The sequence below is a fragment of the Lutra lutra genome, chromosome X (genome assembly GCF_902655055.1).
Source record: "Lutra lutra chromosome X, mLutLut1.2, whole genome shotgun sequence".
In the NCBI taxonomy this organism is placed as follows: Eukaryota; Metazoa; Chordata; class Mammalia; order Carnivora; family Mustelidae; genus Lutra; species Lutra lutra.
This window is the reverse complement of record NC_062296.1, coordinates 72766691-72781646: the sequence shown is the minus strand read 5'-3', so window position 1 is coordinate 72781646 and position 14956 is coordinate 72766691. Positions and strand designations below refer to the sequence as shown.

Below are 14956 nucleotides of genomic sequence, written 5' to 3'. Positions count from 1 at the left end.
CTACTTCTCCCAAGCATCACAGCTTCATGCCCACCTCTCCCAGGCAAGTCCACCATTCTGCCAAGTGAGCACCTCATAGCTTCCCTGAGTCCCCCTCACCCACCCCATCAAGTTCATCACTAAGGCCTGTCGACGTTACCTCTTACGTGTGTCTCAGTTGTCTCCAATTCTCTCCTTTCCTCTAGTGCCCATTCGGGCCACGGTGTGGGAAGGTTTAGAGTACCAGAACTGCTCAACCAGTTGCTCTCGTGGGCTGCACAACCCCCACCCTCAATTCACGCTCTATTCCACGGCCACGATGACGTTTCTCAAGGAAAATCCCATCATGTCACCCCCTTGCATGGCTCCCCACTGACCACTAGATTCTTGAAATAATTTAAAAAGCCTTTTACAATCCTCCTCCCACTTCTCTCTCCAGCCCAATCTTTCACCATGGTCCTTCCTTTGGACTCTGTGCTTTGGCCACGCTCAAGCATTTTCAGTTCCTGAATGGAACACGTGCCATTCCTTCTGACTAGAACACTCCTCCTAGAGTGAGCTCTACTAAGCCTTCTGGACTCACAGAGCTTAGGTACCACCTCTTCCAGCAAAGGGTCTCTGAAGCTCACCCCTACAACTAGCTCTTCTCAGAGTACCCTCATTCTTCCCCTGTCACATGATGAAATAGAGGCCTTTGAAACCATCTCTTTACTTTTCCTCAAGCTGCCCATAAAGTGTGGCAATGGACATGGTATCACTTCATTTCTCTTTTTTAACGGACTGTGCACATTCTCAGCAATCTTATGTATATTTACCTATGTCTCCAGACTTTATGGACACCCTCAATCTTCCTCATAAGACTATAAGTGCCATTAGGGTAGGGACTGGAGCAATTCCTGTTTCATGGCTCTATCATCAAGGCACACAGGCCTTCAAACAACATGTTCTAATTAACTGCGATGATAATGGATTATATATAAATCATGAGATGAACATGATGATACAGGACACATTCGGATTTCCCTACTGAGCTATAATATGGAGCAAAAGCAGAGAACTTAGCCTGTCATCTGTCCTCCATCACGGCAACCACCCGAACCCCAGCATTCACGCTAATAACCTACTCACACCTGCACAATGTGGTTAGGGCAGATACAGTCTTCTACCACTAAAGGCATTTTAGAAGAAGCAATAAAGGCAGAAGACGGAGAGATTTCAAGTTTCATAAAGGTAACTCAGGATGCCGGAGCCCTTAGTTCGAAAATATAAATTATCAAAACCTTATCAATTCAACATCAGTAGCTGAGGAATGGTGACAGGAGAGATTCTGAACAGCCTAACAAAACATTTTAGGGCACACTAGGCCAAAGAGATTTTAAAAAGGGGATTCTATGTTACAGCTGGTCTTATGAGAGCTATTTCTCCCCTCTCCAAGTGGAAATACCCCCGAACCCAATTTTTTTTTTTTTAAGCAAGGAGGAACTATCACGTGTTTCAGGCGTGGGTTAATACTCACAGCAAAGGGCCTTCTGCAGTCTTCGGAGTTTCATGGCCGTCCTATAAGCTGAGAACCTGACATTATTCAGGTCAGCTGAGGAAAAAGGGGACAAAACAGAGATCATTTGTTATTTCATCAGAAAGCACGAAAATTCCCGCTGTTTTGGAAACAAAACAACAGTAACTTAGGAAAAAAAATCTCTTGTACATATGTCCCACATTTTGGGTGGTGAAAATTCTGTCAATTTTTGGAAAAAGCAAAAACAAGCAAACAAACAGAAACTCTCTTTGCTGTCTGACGATCGCTCAAGCTAAATTCTACAAACTACACTGGGCATCCATGCAATCCTTGTTCCTGAAAGGGAAGATAAGACAGACAGGCATTTTTTTTTTCTTCTTCAAGACAATAGCCTCCGTTCTACTGGAGAGGATCTTTGCTACACAAGATTCAAGCGAACAAGGAATGTATTTTTTAAATAGCTCCTAGAACTTAGCCAACAATCAAGTGGCAATTTCATTCTTTTGGGGGGGTTGGGTTTCTTTTTTTTCTTTTTAAGTACAGATGAGTTTGTTTTCTCAGTAATATCGAAAAGAATATTTCACCAATGAAAATACAGGAGGCCTTCTAAAAAAGATAAAAGTTTAAGATGAAGATCTCAGGTACATGAAAAGCATGTTTGTGTAATTTAAAATCACAGTGGAAGAGCTCTAGGCTTTAAGGAATTAGTCTTGGATTTATTTCACTGGTAATATTTGGGTTTTTTCCCAAGTTTTTCTTTAAATTCCAGTTAGTTAGCTAACAGTACAATATTAGTTTCAGGTACGAATATAGTGCTTCATCACTTCCATACCATGCCCACTGCTCATCCCAAGATGAGCCCTCCTTAATACCCATCACCTGTTTAATATCTTTTTCTGGTTATAAAAGTTATACATGCTCACTGTGGCATAATTAAAGAAATCAGAGAAAAATATAAAATCCAGTAAACAAATCACCCATAATCCTATGATCCAAAGAGAGGCACTGTTAACATTTAGAGAATTTCTTATCCAACGCATGTGTGTGTCTGCGTGTGTGAGATATATTTTAAAATGTAACTGGGACTAAAATAAACATGTAGTTTATAATCTAAGGTGCCACCATTGTAATATTCATCACAGATGGTCTCAACAACGTCTGCTACTGCGGTTTCTACGCCACCTGTCTATCAAGCCCCCCACACCCCCGACCCAGCCCAGAGCTTTATTTCCATGATGCCCTTACTGAAGTGTGTGTGTGCAAACCTTGGAATACACTGGGCTTTATGTCTCTGCTGGCATGTCTGTGGAGTTGGGTTTCAGGAACCCAGTTCCAAAAAGCTCCTTGAGGGCAAGTACTCTGTCCCTACTTCTGTCATCGTTCCCAGGTAATTAATATACAACTGCTCTCTGAAAAAGCGAGTGTACTATAGCTAGTGAACCACCAGCGGACGGAAGGACTAAACGAGCAAAGGAACGAGAGAGAGAGAACAAAACATACCAGCAAACATGTCGAACCGCCATAATCGCACGGCAGCCGGCAAAACCAATTCTGACCGGGCTCAGGAGAGGGAAATGAGGTAACACATAATCCAAGTTGCGCGGTTCAAGAGCATTAACTGTAGGGCCTTTGCCAAGACTGAGCGCAAACACCTCAACTGACATTAGGGAACGGAAAAACAATGTCTGTCATGCATCTGAAAATATTCAGCCTGACAATTATAAAAACAGACAGTATTAAATGCTGGCGAGGATGGGGAGTGACTGGAACACTTCACACACGGCTGGGGCAGGGGCATGTAAGCCTGTATTTCCACTTTGGAAAACCAGCTTAGCAGCTTCCCATGAAATCAAACAGACATCTCTCTTGGGACCCAAATAGTCCCCTCCTGGAGATTTACCCCCAAAGAAATACACACATGTGCACAAAAAGATGTGTCCATGAATGTCCACAGTAGTAGCTTTTTCTGTAACAGCGAAAACCTGGTAACAAATCATAAGGAGAAGGGACAGACTGGGCAGAGCTGTACCATGGGACACTAATCTTCAATGAAAAGGAACTAGATACTGGTAATTTAACATCAACCATCCTGCAGAATGGCTAATGCCGAGTAGAAAGCAGACGAGAAGGGTAAATACTGTTAGATTCCACAGACATGAAAAGCTAAACAGACAAATCTCACCTATGCTGACGGAAGACTGCTACGCTGGCAGCCTAGAGTGCGATCGGGGTGGCTAGCGGACTTCAAGACAACACAAGGTTAATTTGTAGGTGACTGAATTCAGTTATGTATCTTGACTGGTATGGAGGTTTCTGAGTGTATACATTTGTCAAAACTCTACCTATACAATTAAAAGGGATGCATTTTATTGCAGATGATGCCTTCATAAAGCACATCTAAAGAGTTTAAAGTAAACTCTCACGTGGACAGTACAGTATGACACGTGTGTGTGTGTGTGTGTGTGTGTGTTAGCTTAAGCTACACTGCAGGGGCGGTCAGCTGTCTTAATCAGGCATGCACACTCTAGGGGTGGTTGGCTAGCAATTCATCAAAAAAGCCTCACTCCAGCAGTGGCCACCGTAAGTACTTCAGCTATATTTAGCTCCTATTCCACCAAGGGATTCATAAATTATCCTAATTAATGCTAGATAGGTTTGCACTGGTGATAGTAGTGGTTTGCAAAACAGGAGGACTGTTGAAAAGGGTTTAGACATGGTCCCTGCCCTTTTACTATCAGGATATGAGAAGAATCGAACAGGCTCTCCACGTACAGAAACGGGGCCCTACACTAGATCCCAAGATGTCCACCTGTAGGTCACTGAATCGTTGGTTGCCTGAGTTCAGTGAGATGCTCCCCAGAATCCTGCTGTTAGAGCGGTAATTCTCAAACTTAAGCATGTATCAGAATTATGGGGGTGGGGCCGCTAGCTAAAAATACAGATTCCCAGGCTGCGCTCCCAAATATTCTTTTTCCCTAGATCCGTAGAGGGTCTGAGAATGTGCATCTCTAACAAGCTTCCAGGTGATCCTGATGCTGCTGGTCCTCTGTGTTAGAGGGCCCGGGCTAGGGGGCAGGTGTGAGACTCATCCGCCAAGCACTCACAAAGGCAGGGTTGTGATCTCACTCTGCCTTCTGCATTCGCTTTAAAGACTGTTCTGTGCCCTGTGGCTAATAAATGTTCTTTTGTGACAGAGCCAGTTCTGAGACCTGCTTTCATTTTAAACTGGTCGGTAGGCGTGTATAAGTTAAACCACGTCTAACTTGGCATGGCTACCAACACATACCAAAGAGTACCTGTGTGGGTCCTTGTTAGCCGAAGTGTGATTTGCAGACCAACAGCATCAGTTATCTCTTTGGAGCTTGTTAGCAATACAGAATCTTTGGCCCCACCCAGATTGATGAATCAGAATCGACATTTTTTTTAACAATTTTTTTTTTAGATTTTATTTGTCAGAGAGGGAGAGGGAAAGAGAGTGCGCACAAGCAGAGGGAGCATCAGGCAGAGGAAGAAGCCGGCTCCCCGCTGAGCAGGGAGCCCAATGCAGGACTTGATCCCAGCATTCTAGGATCACAACCTGAGTCCAAGGCAGACACTTAACCGACTGAGCCACCCCAGGTCCCTGCAATCAACATTTTAACAAGATCCCAGGTGATCCATATGGACCCTCAAGTACAGTCAATTCTTTAATTGTACATTTTAACAAATTTACGTTTTCCACATTGTTCAAATATGAACTCTGCACAAAGACCTGCTGTCTTTTGCTTTTCTAAGTTCCACTTTGTGGGTTTGTACAAGATTATTGAATGGCAATCATGATCAATTAGACTAAAAGTTCACTTCTGGGATGTATCTGTGGGTCTCCTGTTCATGATGAACACCAGTGAAAGGTACTCAATATATTAAAAGGGTCTAAAAGTGTCCTCAAAGGTAACAGGAAGAGATTCTTCCTCCAAGTGAACACCTTTTCCCCGGAGTTTGTTCTCTGCTCGGAGAACTTGATTTACCTCCATCCTTCTGACTGTCCCTCAGTGTCTCTTCTTCCCTGAGAGTCATGGTTCTTCCCTTGTCTCTCTTCCCTAGTCATCACTGCTTCCCTTCTCGGGTGGTCTCAGCCAACTCATGTCTTCTGGCACTAATCCACAAGACATGAATTCATGTCCTCCCCCCTCACACCATTTGCCAGTCTGATCAGACTCGCCTTCTACTTGGTGGCACAGAGTTCGTTCGCACACTCAGAAATAAGTCCCCTTGGTCTTTATAAAATAAGCAACATAGAAACACAGAAATATCCTTCCTGTGAAGGATAGAGCAGTCTTTCCTTACCACCATCCCATAGCAGTTTCCAAGGAACAGCCTCCAACTCCAAATTTCCTTTCATTCATAGACTTCAACTGAAGTATGGAGTGTGAACTGTGTGTCAGTCACATATCTTAGCAGAACATACTGGCAAATTCTTTCTCTTCTGTTTCTCTTTCTTTCTAATCCTCCTTTTTAAATGCCTATTAACTCACTGGTCTTGTTTCCTACTATCTTCCTTCTTTCCTAGAACTAGGATACTTCTCCTTCCCACCCCAATTTTACCCCCTTTCCAGTTTTCCAGGTTCTGTTCAGAATTCAGAAACAAATGATCTAAATGAGGTCAGAATCTTCATCCATATTTCAGTGTATTTCAAGAACTGGCAAATTCCACACAAAGCTACAGATCCAAGTGGGAGAGCAGAAGATGATCTGATTCTTTCTGGGTGTGGTTCCCTATGGAATCCTATTGGAGACAAGCATCTGGTACATTGCCGCTCTAGCAGGGCTCTCAGCTTTAGCAGTTCAAACTGTTCCAAGTCCTCCCAACTATGGCGTTCTGCCCCAAGTTCATCCTTTCTGACTCCCATTCACATACCCGCAACCCACTGCCTTCTGGCCACCAGGTTTCTGTGCCCCTTCCCTGCCCTGGGTCCAATCTCACTACTGCTCTCAGTGACTTGGAAATCAGAGAAGAAAGAAGCTGGGAAAATACCTACTTTTCATCAGCATGCAGCAGAAGCCATCCACATTTTTCTCCAGTAAGCATCACTGGATGACAACAGAGTTCTGGTGGCCTGGAAGCCTTACTGGGGAGAGATAACCATCTGTGTTGCTGGAGTCTGCTGTGTTGCTAGGAATCTGAAGCACCACTCCCTCTGGCTTATAACTGAAGTTAAGTCTCTGCCTCGGAAAGCAGGGAGGATGCACACAGAAACCTCGAGACGGGGTACAGCTGCGGACAAAGTGACATCGTCCTGGGCTGAGGCGAGAGCTGACCTGGTAGCTCAAATATGCACGCCCCATAAAGCGAAAGCCCCCAGTCCCTCATGGGAGGCTGGCCTCCACTCTCTCCGAGAACTGCCTTTCCAGGACTTGGATCCAAGTTGTAATGAGCTCACCAGCGCTTCACAACCGGAACTCTGAGAGGAGTGAGACTATCCAAGAAATGAGTTACACAATGTTTCCATGGCAGCTGGTAGAAAGCACACTTCAGAAGGATAAAAATGCTGAAGTGAACATTCCTCTTCATGACTTGAATTATTTTAACCAGGGCTGGTTCTAGCCTAAAAATAGAGGAATCCAGAAACTTAAGGAACGAGGGCAGATATCAAACCATCTATCTACCTTCTCAAGCTCAATCACCAGCTACTAACGTGATGGCCCATTTGGCTTTTATTCTGAAGCACAAAACAAGTAATGAGGGGGGGCAGTTTGCTTCTTTAGTCAATTTCTCCTGACTTTGGTTAACCATCTGTTTGAAGATTTCTACTTCCATTCTGTGGTAGGTAGTGGCTGAAAGTATCAGATTCCAGAAAAGAGGAACGACAGCTCAAGTTCAGGTCACAAATCTACACCACGTTGGACATGCTCTTGCAAAAATAGTGAAAAACACCTCAGCATATAAAGTCAAGGGAAAACTTGGAAAATAGAGAAATGAAACATTAGGCCCTTTCATTTCCTTTTTATTTACTTTTTTAAATTTTTCATTTCAGTTTTATGGCTGGGTTAAGCTTTCTGATGGCTTGTGGAGACTTTTTGGAAAGGCCCAAAGTTTTAGTATGTTTATCTATTAGGTAGAAGGAATGTTAATGACCTCATAAAATTAATGAGTGGAAAGAGCTGGATAGCCAAAGATTATTCCAACAGATAAATTAGCACTGTGGTCTTTGTTTCTTCCTACCACGTCTGCTTCCCAGAAGAAATGTAATCCAAATTAGTCAGGTGATCATAAGTGAAAAATATAATTTAGAGGGAAGTATGATCATTTTTGGTACAGTGCCAATTCGAATGTCTGGCATACAGTATGAATTAAACTACTACTGCCTATCTATTTTAATCATTTTCCAGAGAAGCCAAAACGAGGCCATCTCCCCAGACAGCCCTTCCACTACAGGAAGGTGGCACGTTTTCACATATGAGATTGTATCTCGCATTCATTCCCCAGCCTCACTGTTCCTAGAGTACTCTTGCCAGCTCCAACACACCAGAACAGACAAGAACCACGGGTCTTAATGAGGCTTGAGATAAGCTGAGTAATTTAAACCAAGTCTGTCTTGAAAGCAAATGAAACCAAGATGTCCAGGCTTCAGCAGTTTAGAGTACAATGTAGAACTACTGGTAACTCTTCAACCACATGTAGGATTTCTGGAATGTATCTTTCAAAAATCAGCTGAGAAAGAAGAGGTACATGACTTCGTTTTACTGGATCCATAATTTTTAAAATATATTTGAGGCCTTTTAAAATCTAAACTCATTAAAACCTCATCATCAACACAGAGCTTTACTCAAATGGGGCTAAAATAAATCCACACAGAGATAAGTAGGAATTACACACTCCTACTTGCAACAAATGCAGAAGGCCGAGTCTGCGAATTTATAATTACTACTGAGTTGTATCTCCACAGGTGAAATGGTATTGCTCTCTAGAATTTTTCTAAAAAACAAAGCAAGAGAAGCAACATAGTATTCCAGTATGGCACCAATGTGGGAGCCTTCAAACTGCAAAGGAGAGAAATAGGTTATAAACCAAAAATTTAAAAAACACAAAACTGAGAACTTCAACTGTGAAATGAAAAATAGCAAAAAATCCTGGCTGTGGGCTGCTCAGGGCCCTTCTGGCCCCCTTCTCTGGCTTGGCCTTCCCCAGCCAACCCTCACTACTTCTTGGCAACACTGTTCCCCTGAAGGAGTCAATACTCAAATGTGTCTTGCTCCCAAAAGTTCTCTGCTCTGGTAAAAGATCTGTTGAGAAAAGAGCTTCTTTAACAAGTGGCCCACAGAAAGTTTTCCTGCGGGAACTGTGTATCTCAAATACCATTTCCAGGCATGCCTGTTAGTAGAGCATGCGGCTCTTGATCTCGGGATTGTGAGTTTGAACCACATTGGATATACACGTTATATAAACAATGAATAAATAAATCAATGCCATTTGGGGGAGCCTGACATGTTCGCAATAGTGGAGAGCTGACTCCTGATGATGCTGGGGTCCCACATTCGTTTTACTTCAGCTTCCAAGCAGAAAGGACTGGGGCACCAATTCTCAAATCTGCCCGCCAAAAAATACATACAAAATGATACTAATGATATATTTTTTAAAGATTTTATTTATTTGACAGAGATCACAAGTAGTCAGAGAGGAAGGCAGAGAGAGAGGAGGAAGCAAGCTCGCCACCAAACAGAGAGCCCAATGTGGGACTCGATCCCAGGACCCTGGGATCATGACTTGAGCTGAAGGCAGAGGCTTTAACCCACTGAGCCACCCAGGCTCCCGATATAATGATTTAAAAAGACAGTTTAAGCCATACCAGTTTATACCTTTTTTTTTTTTTTTTAAAGAAAGACCTCCATCCACCCCTAATCATTCCATCTGTACTTTTAAGACATCCCAACACAAGGTGGGAACCACAGGTCAGGCAAGCTTCTCTGAGAATGTGAGGTTCTGGCAAATATCTGGAGGGTGATGGAGGTTAACCAGGCAAAGAGGGGGAGAACAAAACAGGATAAAAGGCCAGCACGTGTAAAGGAGGCTCCCAAGTAGACAAAAGGAGGGACCATGAAGAATCTCAGGAAGGTCAGTCCTGCTGAACTCTCAGGCAGTGAGGAGGAAGAGTGGCTCCATAGAGGCCTGACAGGTAGGCAGGAAGACGTCTGCCACAGGGCCCTGCACATCACTGCAAGAAGGGAAGTCTTGGGAATTACAGTTAAACAAGGCCGATGCAACGGTCTCGTGTTCTCTGTCCTTATTCCCAAGAACTCTCTACTTGGATGACAGTAAAAGAAGTAAAACTGACATCTATCCAGAAGAGACGAAACAGAACTGGAGAGAAGAGAACCGACCGGAGCTCTAGTATCTTGGAACCCCGGTAGACAACCCAGTGGTCGTGATTTTGGAGCGCAGAGAAATCCCAAGTCGACATTAATAGGAGGGGAAGATAGGCAAGTTGAAGGGCTGGGTCTAATAAGCAGCACGCCAACTTCTACCACCAAGGCATCAAAAACGAGAGGCTGCAGGTTCCTTTGAAGGCTGAAATGTGGCTGAAAATACAAGCACCGCTTGTCTTTAGAGCCCTCAACACTTTCTCCCCCGCCCCATGTCCCGAGCATCCAGCCACCTCCTGCTTCACCCTGATAGAAGGCTGGAGGTTTAATCTCAGGAGAAGCTGCACCAGACACGGGGGAGTGATGAGAAACTAAGCTGGGGAGTGAGATAAGGCACCAAAAACAGTGAAAGCTTAAGTGCCATGCCTGCATACCCAAAGAATGTAACTCCTTCACTTGGTTCCGTACTCCCAAATTCCACATTTAGTCTGTCTTTTTTGCTTCTGTCAACTCACTGAAAAAACCTCTTCCGTCTAAGCACTTGCGTATTTGCCATCCCTACCATCAGAAGGCACTGCAATCAGCAACGTCACGAAACTGGTCCTCGATCTCGGATCAGCCTGACTTGTCACCTGCCTGATGCTCCAACGACAACTGCACCAGATGAAGCCACGGCACTTCCCTTCTCTGTGTCCCTCCTGCCAGAGGCAGTCACACAGTTCCTGGCTGGACACCAGGATCCCTTCTTCTTTGACTCAGAACCTTCAGTCACTGCTCCCCATGGGTGTTCCTCCATCCTAACATGGGCAAGTCACCTGGAGACAGAACTATCCCAGCTCCGGGAACTTCTCAACTTAGCCCCGTCTCCCTCTACTCTATTTTCAACTTCATTAATTAACGAATCTCACAGTGCTCTCTCTCCGGAAATGCACACACATCTCAGATTCTCTGGGGCAGAGACGGTTTAATTAAATCTTACTCTTCATAATAAAGGTGAGTCATTTTAACTTATCAAATGTGACTTAATCTTTATACCTCTGTACGCTTTTCATAGAACCAAATTCACAAGACATTCTTTTTATAAAAGTATTTATTTTAGAGAGAGAGATAGCAAGAGTGGCAAAGGGAGAGGGAGAAAATCTCCAGCAGACAGTGCCCCACAGAGCTGGACATGGGGCCCGATCCCACAACCCTGACATCAAGACCCGAACTGAAATTAAGAGTCAGATGCTCAACCAACTGAGCCACCCAGGAGCACCCACAAATAGTTTTTTTTTTTTTTTATTGTATGCCCTACTTTTTTTGGATTGGAAAAGTGTAACTTTTCTGTGTAATATGCTTACCACCGCCTATTTCAAATCCACCCTCCTTTCTCCCAGTTGGGGAATTTGTGGAAAAACCCAGTTCGATGATGAAATGAAATGGTGGTAATTTGCTTCATTTCCTTTAAAGCTAGCAGCCTCATCTTCCTCGGTTTCCAGTTTTAGAACGACTCAAGATTTCCCTAAATCCTCAACTTCCTACCTCGGTCTTGGCTTCTCAGCTTGCTTCTCTGCCCTCTTCATCCTTATCATCCAGGATTTCAACAGGTGATCTTTCTCCCAAAACTCCTGAACTCTTTCATTATTTCTCTGTTAACCAAAGACCAGAGGTCACCAACTGGCTGAATTTAGTCAACAGATGGGTTTCTGGTTTTGGTCTGGTTGGTTGGTTTTGGCTCATGTAATGGTATTTTGAAGCGCTGACCGATGTGCCCAGAGTTAACAATTTGGAGACTTTCCACCTTCCCGTTTCTCAGGAAGAAGGCAGAGACTCACATTCCTGCATGACAACAGCAGAAGCCAAGGCTCATTTACCCTAACAGAAGCTTTTCAGGTAGCCACCCAGCCACAGTTTGGCCCCCGAAGGCATTTTGTTTTAAATTCCAGCTTTCGCAAGACTGCTCCCTTTTTTTTTTTTACCCAAACCTGGACAGTTTACGCTTCAGTTACACCATCTTTTTCCTGTCCTTGGCAAAACTCTGTCAAATTCCTCTAATAATTCGCTCTCACTCAGATCACTCTATGGAAACAGTTCTAACTGGGTTTTCCAAAAACTTCCCACCAGCTATTAATTCCTTGGACTCCACCTTTTTCTAAAGATTCTTTTTTTTGACAGCCAGATCACAAGTAGGCAGAGAGAAAGGCAGAGAGAGACAGGAGGAGGAGGCAGGCTCCCTGCTGAGCAGAGAACACCATGCAGGACTCGATCCCAGGACCCTGAGATCATGACCTGAGCCGAAGGCAGAGGCTTTAACCACTGAGCCACCCAGGCGCCCCCTTTTGTTTTTTTTTAAAGATTTTTTTTTCTTTTTCTAATGCATTCAAACTAAATGGTTTTGCCACCAAAAAATACTGCCTTAATACATTTACTTTTCTAATACAAGAATGGATAGGAAGACAGAACCCAAACCCCAAATCAGTCTTCTGATTACATTTCATCAAATAACAATTTCTTACTTTAAGTCATTGATTAACATTTATCTAAGCACATACTGTGGGCCCAACCGTGTACTACTAAACTCATGGGTTAAAAACGTGGGAAAACAAAATGACAATTTAATCATACAAAACCAGCACACATTTCCTGGCTATTTGTGATGTGCCCAGTAGTACCCACACAGAAAAGTCCGGTTGCGTGAACATGCTTATATACATAACAAACATACAATGCCAACAGATGGTCTCTCGTACAGTTTTTACATACCAAACACAAAGATAGTTTTGAACACAACTAAGGTGTATTCCAGTGTTTATTTTTAAGATTAATGGAATTGAAAATTTTCCATATAAGGTATGTTATTTTTGAAACACTAAGTTTCACTAGGGTGAACAATTCACTAACACCTATATACACTAAGAATTTATAAATGAGCCCACAAAGGCTAAAAGTGAATTGACATCAATAAAAATAAAATCTATACCAATACGGATAAAAATGAATGCTATGACTAAGTAGAAGCAGCTTTACCGTTCATTCTTATACTTGAGGAAGACAAGACGAGAAAACAAACCTGGGGACTTCAGAAGAGATCGTTACTGCACCCGGGGCGAGAAATATGGGTGCACAGTAAATGTGGTTTGAATCGAATGAGATTCTGGATGGAACTTGCCTACATGTGCCACGTTTCAGATGCTGATAACATCAATTCTACTGATTTTTCTTCGAACAATATCATTTCCCACTACTACTGGTCAATCACTTGGACTGATTTTCTTTCTTACCCCTGAGGAGTCCGAACTTGAGCTGCTTTTTTGGAAACACACCTAACAAAGATAGCAGGACTTTCCCAAGATGTAAAGGAGTTGGAATGAAGGGAAGAAAAAAGGGCATCCCAAGAGAATGCTTAGGAGAAAGAGGACTTGAGGAGTCGGGTGTATTTAACTGTGGCAGTTTCTCTAAGGTTGGTTCACGAAACACTTGTTTTCAAATTCTTTCTCCCTGGCTTTTCTCTACTTACTACAAAGGCTGGAGGATCTCAGTTCTCTTTAACCCAACCGGACACAATTTTGCTTAAGATATTTGCAGGGAAGGGTTTCCTTTTCCAAAGGGAATGACAGCCAGCCTCAGAGGGGAAAGGTCCTTTCTCTTTCTTCCTGCCAGAGGGACAGACAGCAGCCATCATGGAACCACAAGATCAAATATCTGTCGCTGAAGATGGTACAGCAGAACAGAAAGAGGCCCACATCAAGGATGCCTCATGCAGGAACTCTGCCTTAGCTCTCTCCTGTCTTCCAGAAGTCTGGTTGTACAAAAAACATCGACCCCAATGTGGCTAAGATACAGTTGGTCAGATGTTCTCTTACTTGCGGCAAAATGTATTTCTGTAGTCCACAAAATGCAGAATACCAATTACAGAGCATCGTCCATCCCCTGCAATCCTCCTTGGAAGGGGAGAAAGAAAAAGTTAGCAGGAAAGGGATCTTGGATCAGAGCTCCCTGCCCTTGCTACCCGGTACTGCCTGCACTGCAGGAGGGCCTGACAGTTCATTTAATTTAAAACAACATTATAAGAAAGAGCTTATAGGAATAAGGCAGGCTTCTAGACATAAATGGATCTGAAGAAGTTCTAACTAGACGTTTGTTCTTAATGAGACCTTAACAAGTGTGGCTGTGCCCAGATGTAAGATAAGGATTAGAATTTTTAAATATATGCTTCTCTGGAAGTTAATGTCTACCTGTGTATGAACACTCATAAGTAGCTCATTTTTCATTAACTCCTTAGACATGTTCCTATCTTTATATCATAAGTGCAAAATCTCTTTAAAGCCAAGTAGCATCTTTCCTTACCCACAGCTCTTAAGATACATGTTATTTAAAATTAAAAAAAAAAAAAAAGGCTTTGGTAACTTTCAGTTATTAAGAGTCCTAAATCTCTCCTTCGTCTGACAGTGTGTCTTAGGTTCCTTTTTTTTTTTTTTAAGTTTTTATTTATTTGACAGAGAGAGATCACAAGTAGGCAGAGAGGCAGGCAGGGGTGGGGAGGGGTGGTGGGGAGTAGGCTCCCCACTGAACAGAGAGCCCAATGTGGGACTGGATCCCAGGACCCTGAGATCATGACTTGAGCCAAAGGCAGAGGCTTAACCCTCTGAGCCACCCAGGCACCCCATGTGTCTTAGGTTCTGAATGAAAATGATTTGCATCCTTTGCCTGTCTCTACCCATTCTTCTGGTCCCCAACCGCCACACTCCCCTCAATATCCATTCTCCTCTATCCTTCTGTAAGTAAGAAAGAGGCCAACATAAACAGCAGTGGAAATCTGATCTTCATGGTAATGGGAAAACCAGATTACCTTCCCATGGCAATGAGAAAAGCAAATTAACCTTCTTGCAAAAAACAAAACAAAACAAAAACAAAAACAAAAACAAACAAAGAAAACCCATTCTGGAACATTACTACCTTGGGCCGGTGGGTATTTCCACTTTCATCTCACCAGGGAAAATACATTGGGTTTTTAATGTTACCAGTGTTGCTGTTGGCGAGGTGTAAGAAGAAACTCTGTTAAATCCTTAAGTGTGAATAATCAGCCCACGACAGTACCCAATTCCCGACATTAAGCATCTAGGAATACAGTAAAACATG

The 14956-nt window shown here is 43.2% G+C and overlaps 1 protein-coding gene across 1 annotated transcript in view; it reads right to left on the bottom strand.

Annotated features, from left to right (window-relative positions):
• Positions 1–14956, bottom strand: part of DMD (dystrophin) — a 2124834-nt gene that overhangs the window by 104916 nt on the left and 2004962 nt on the right. The window contains 1 exon segment of the mRNA XM_047715765.1: positions 1496–1570. Coding sequence (XP_047571721.1) covers positions 1496–1570 — 75 coding nt within the window.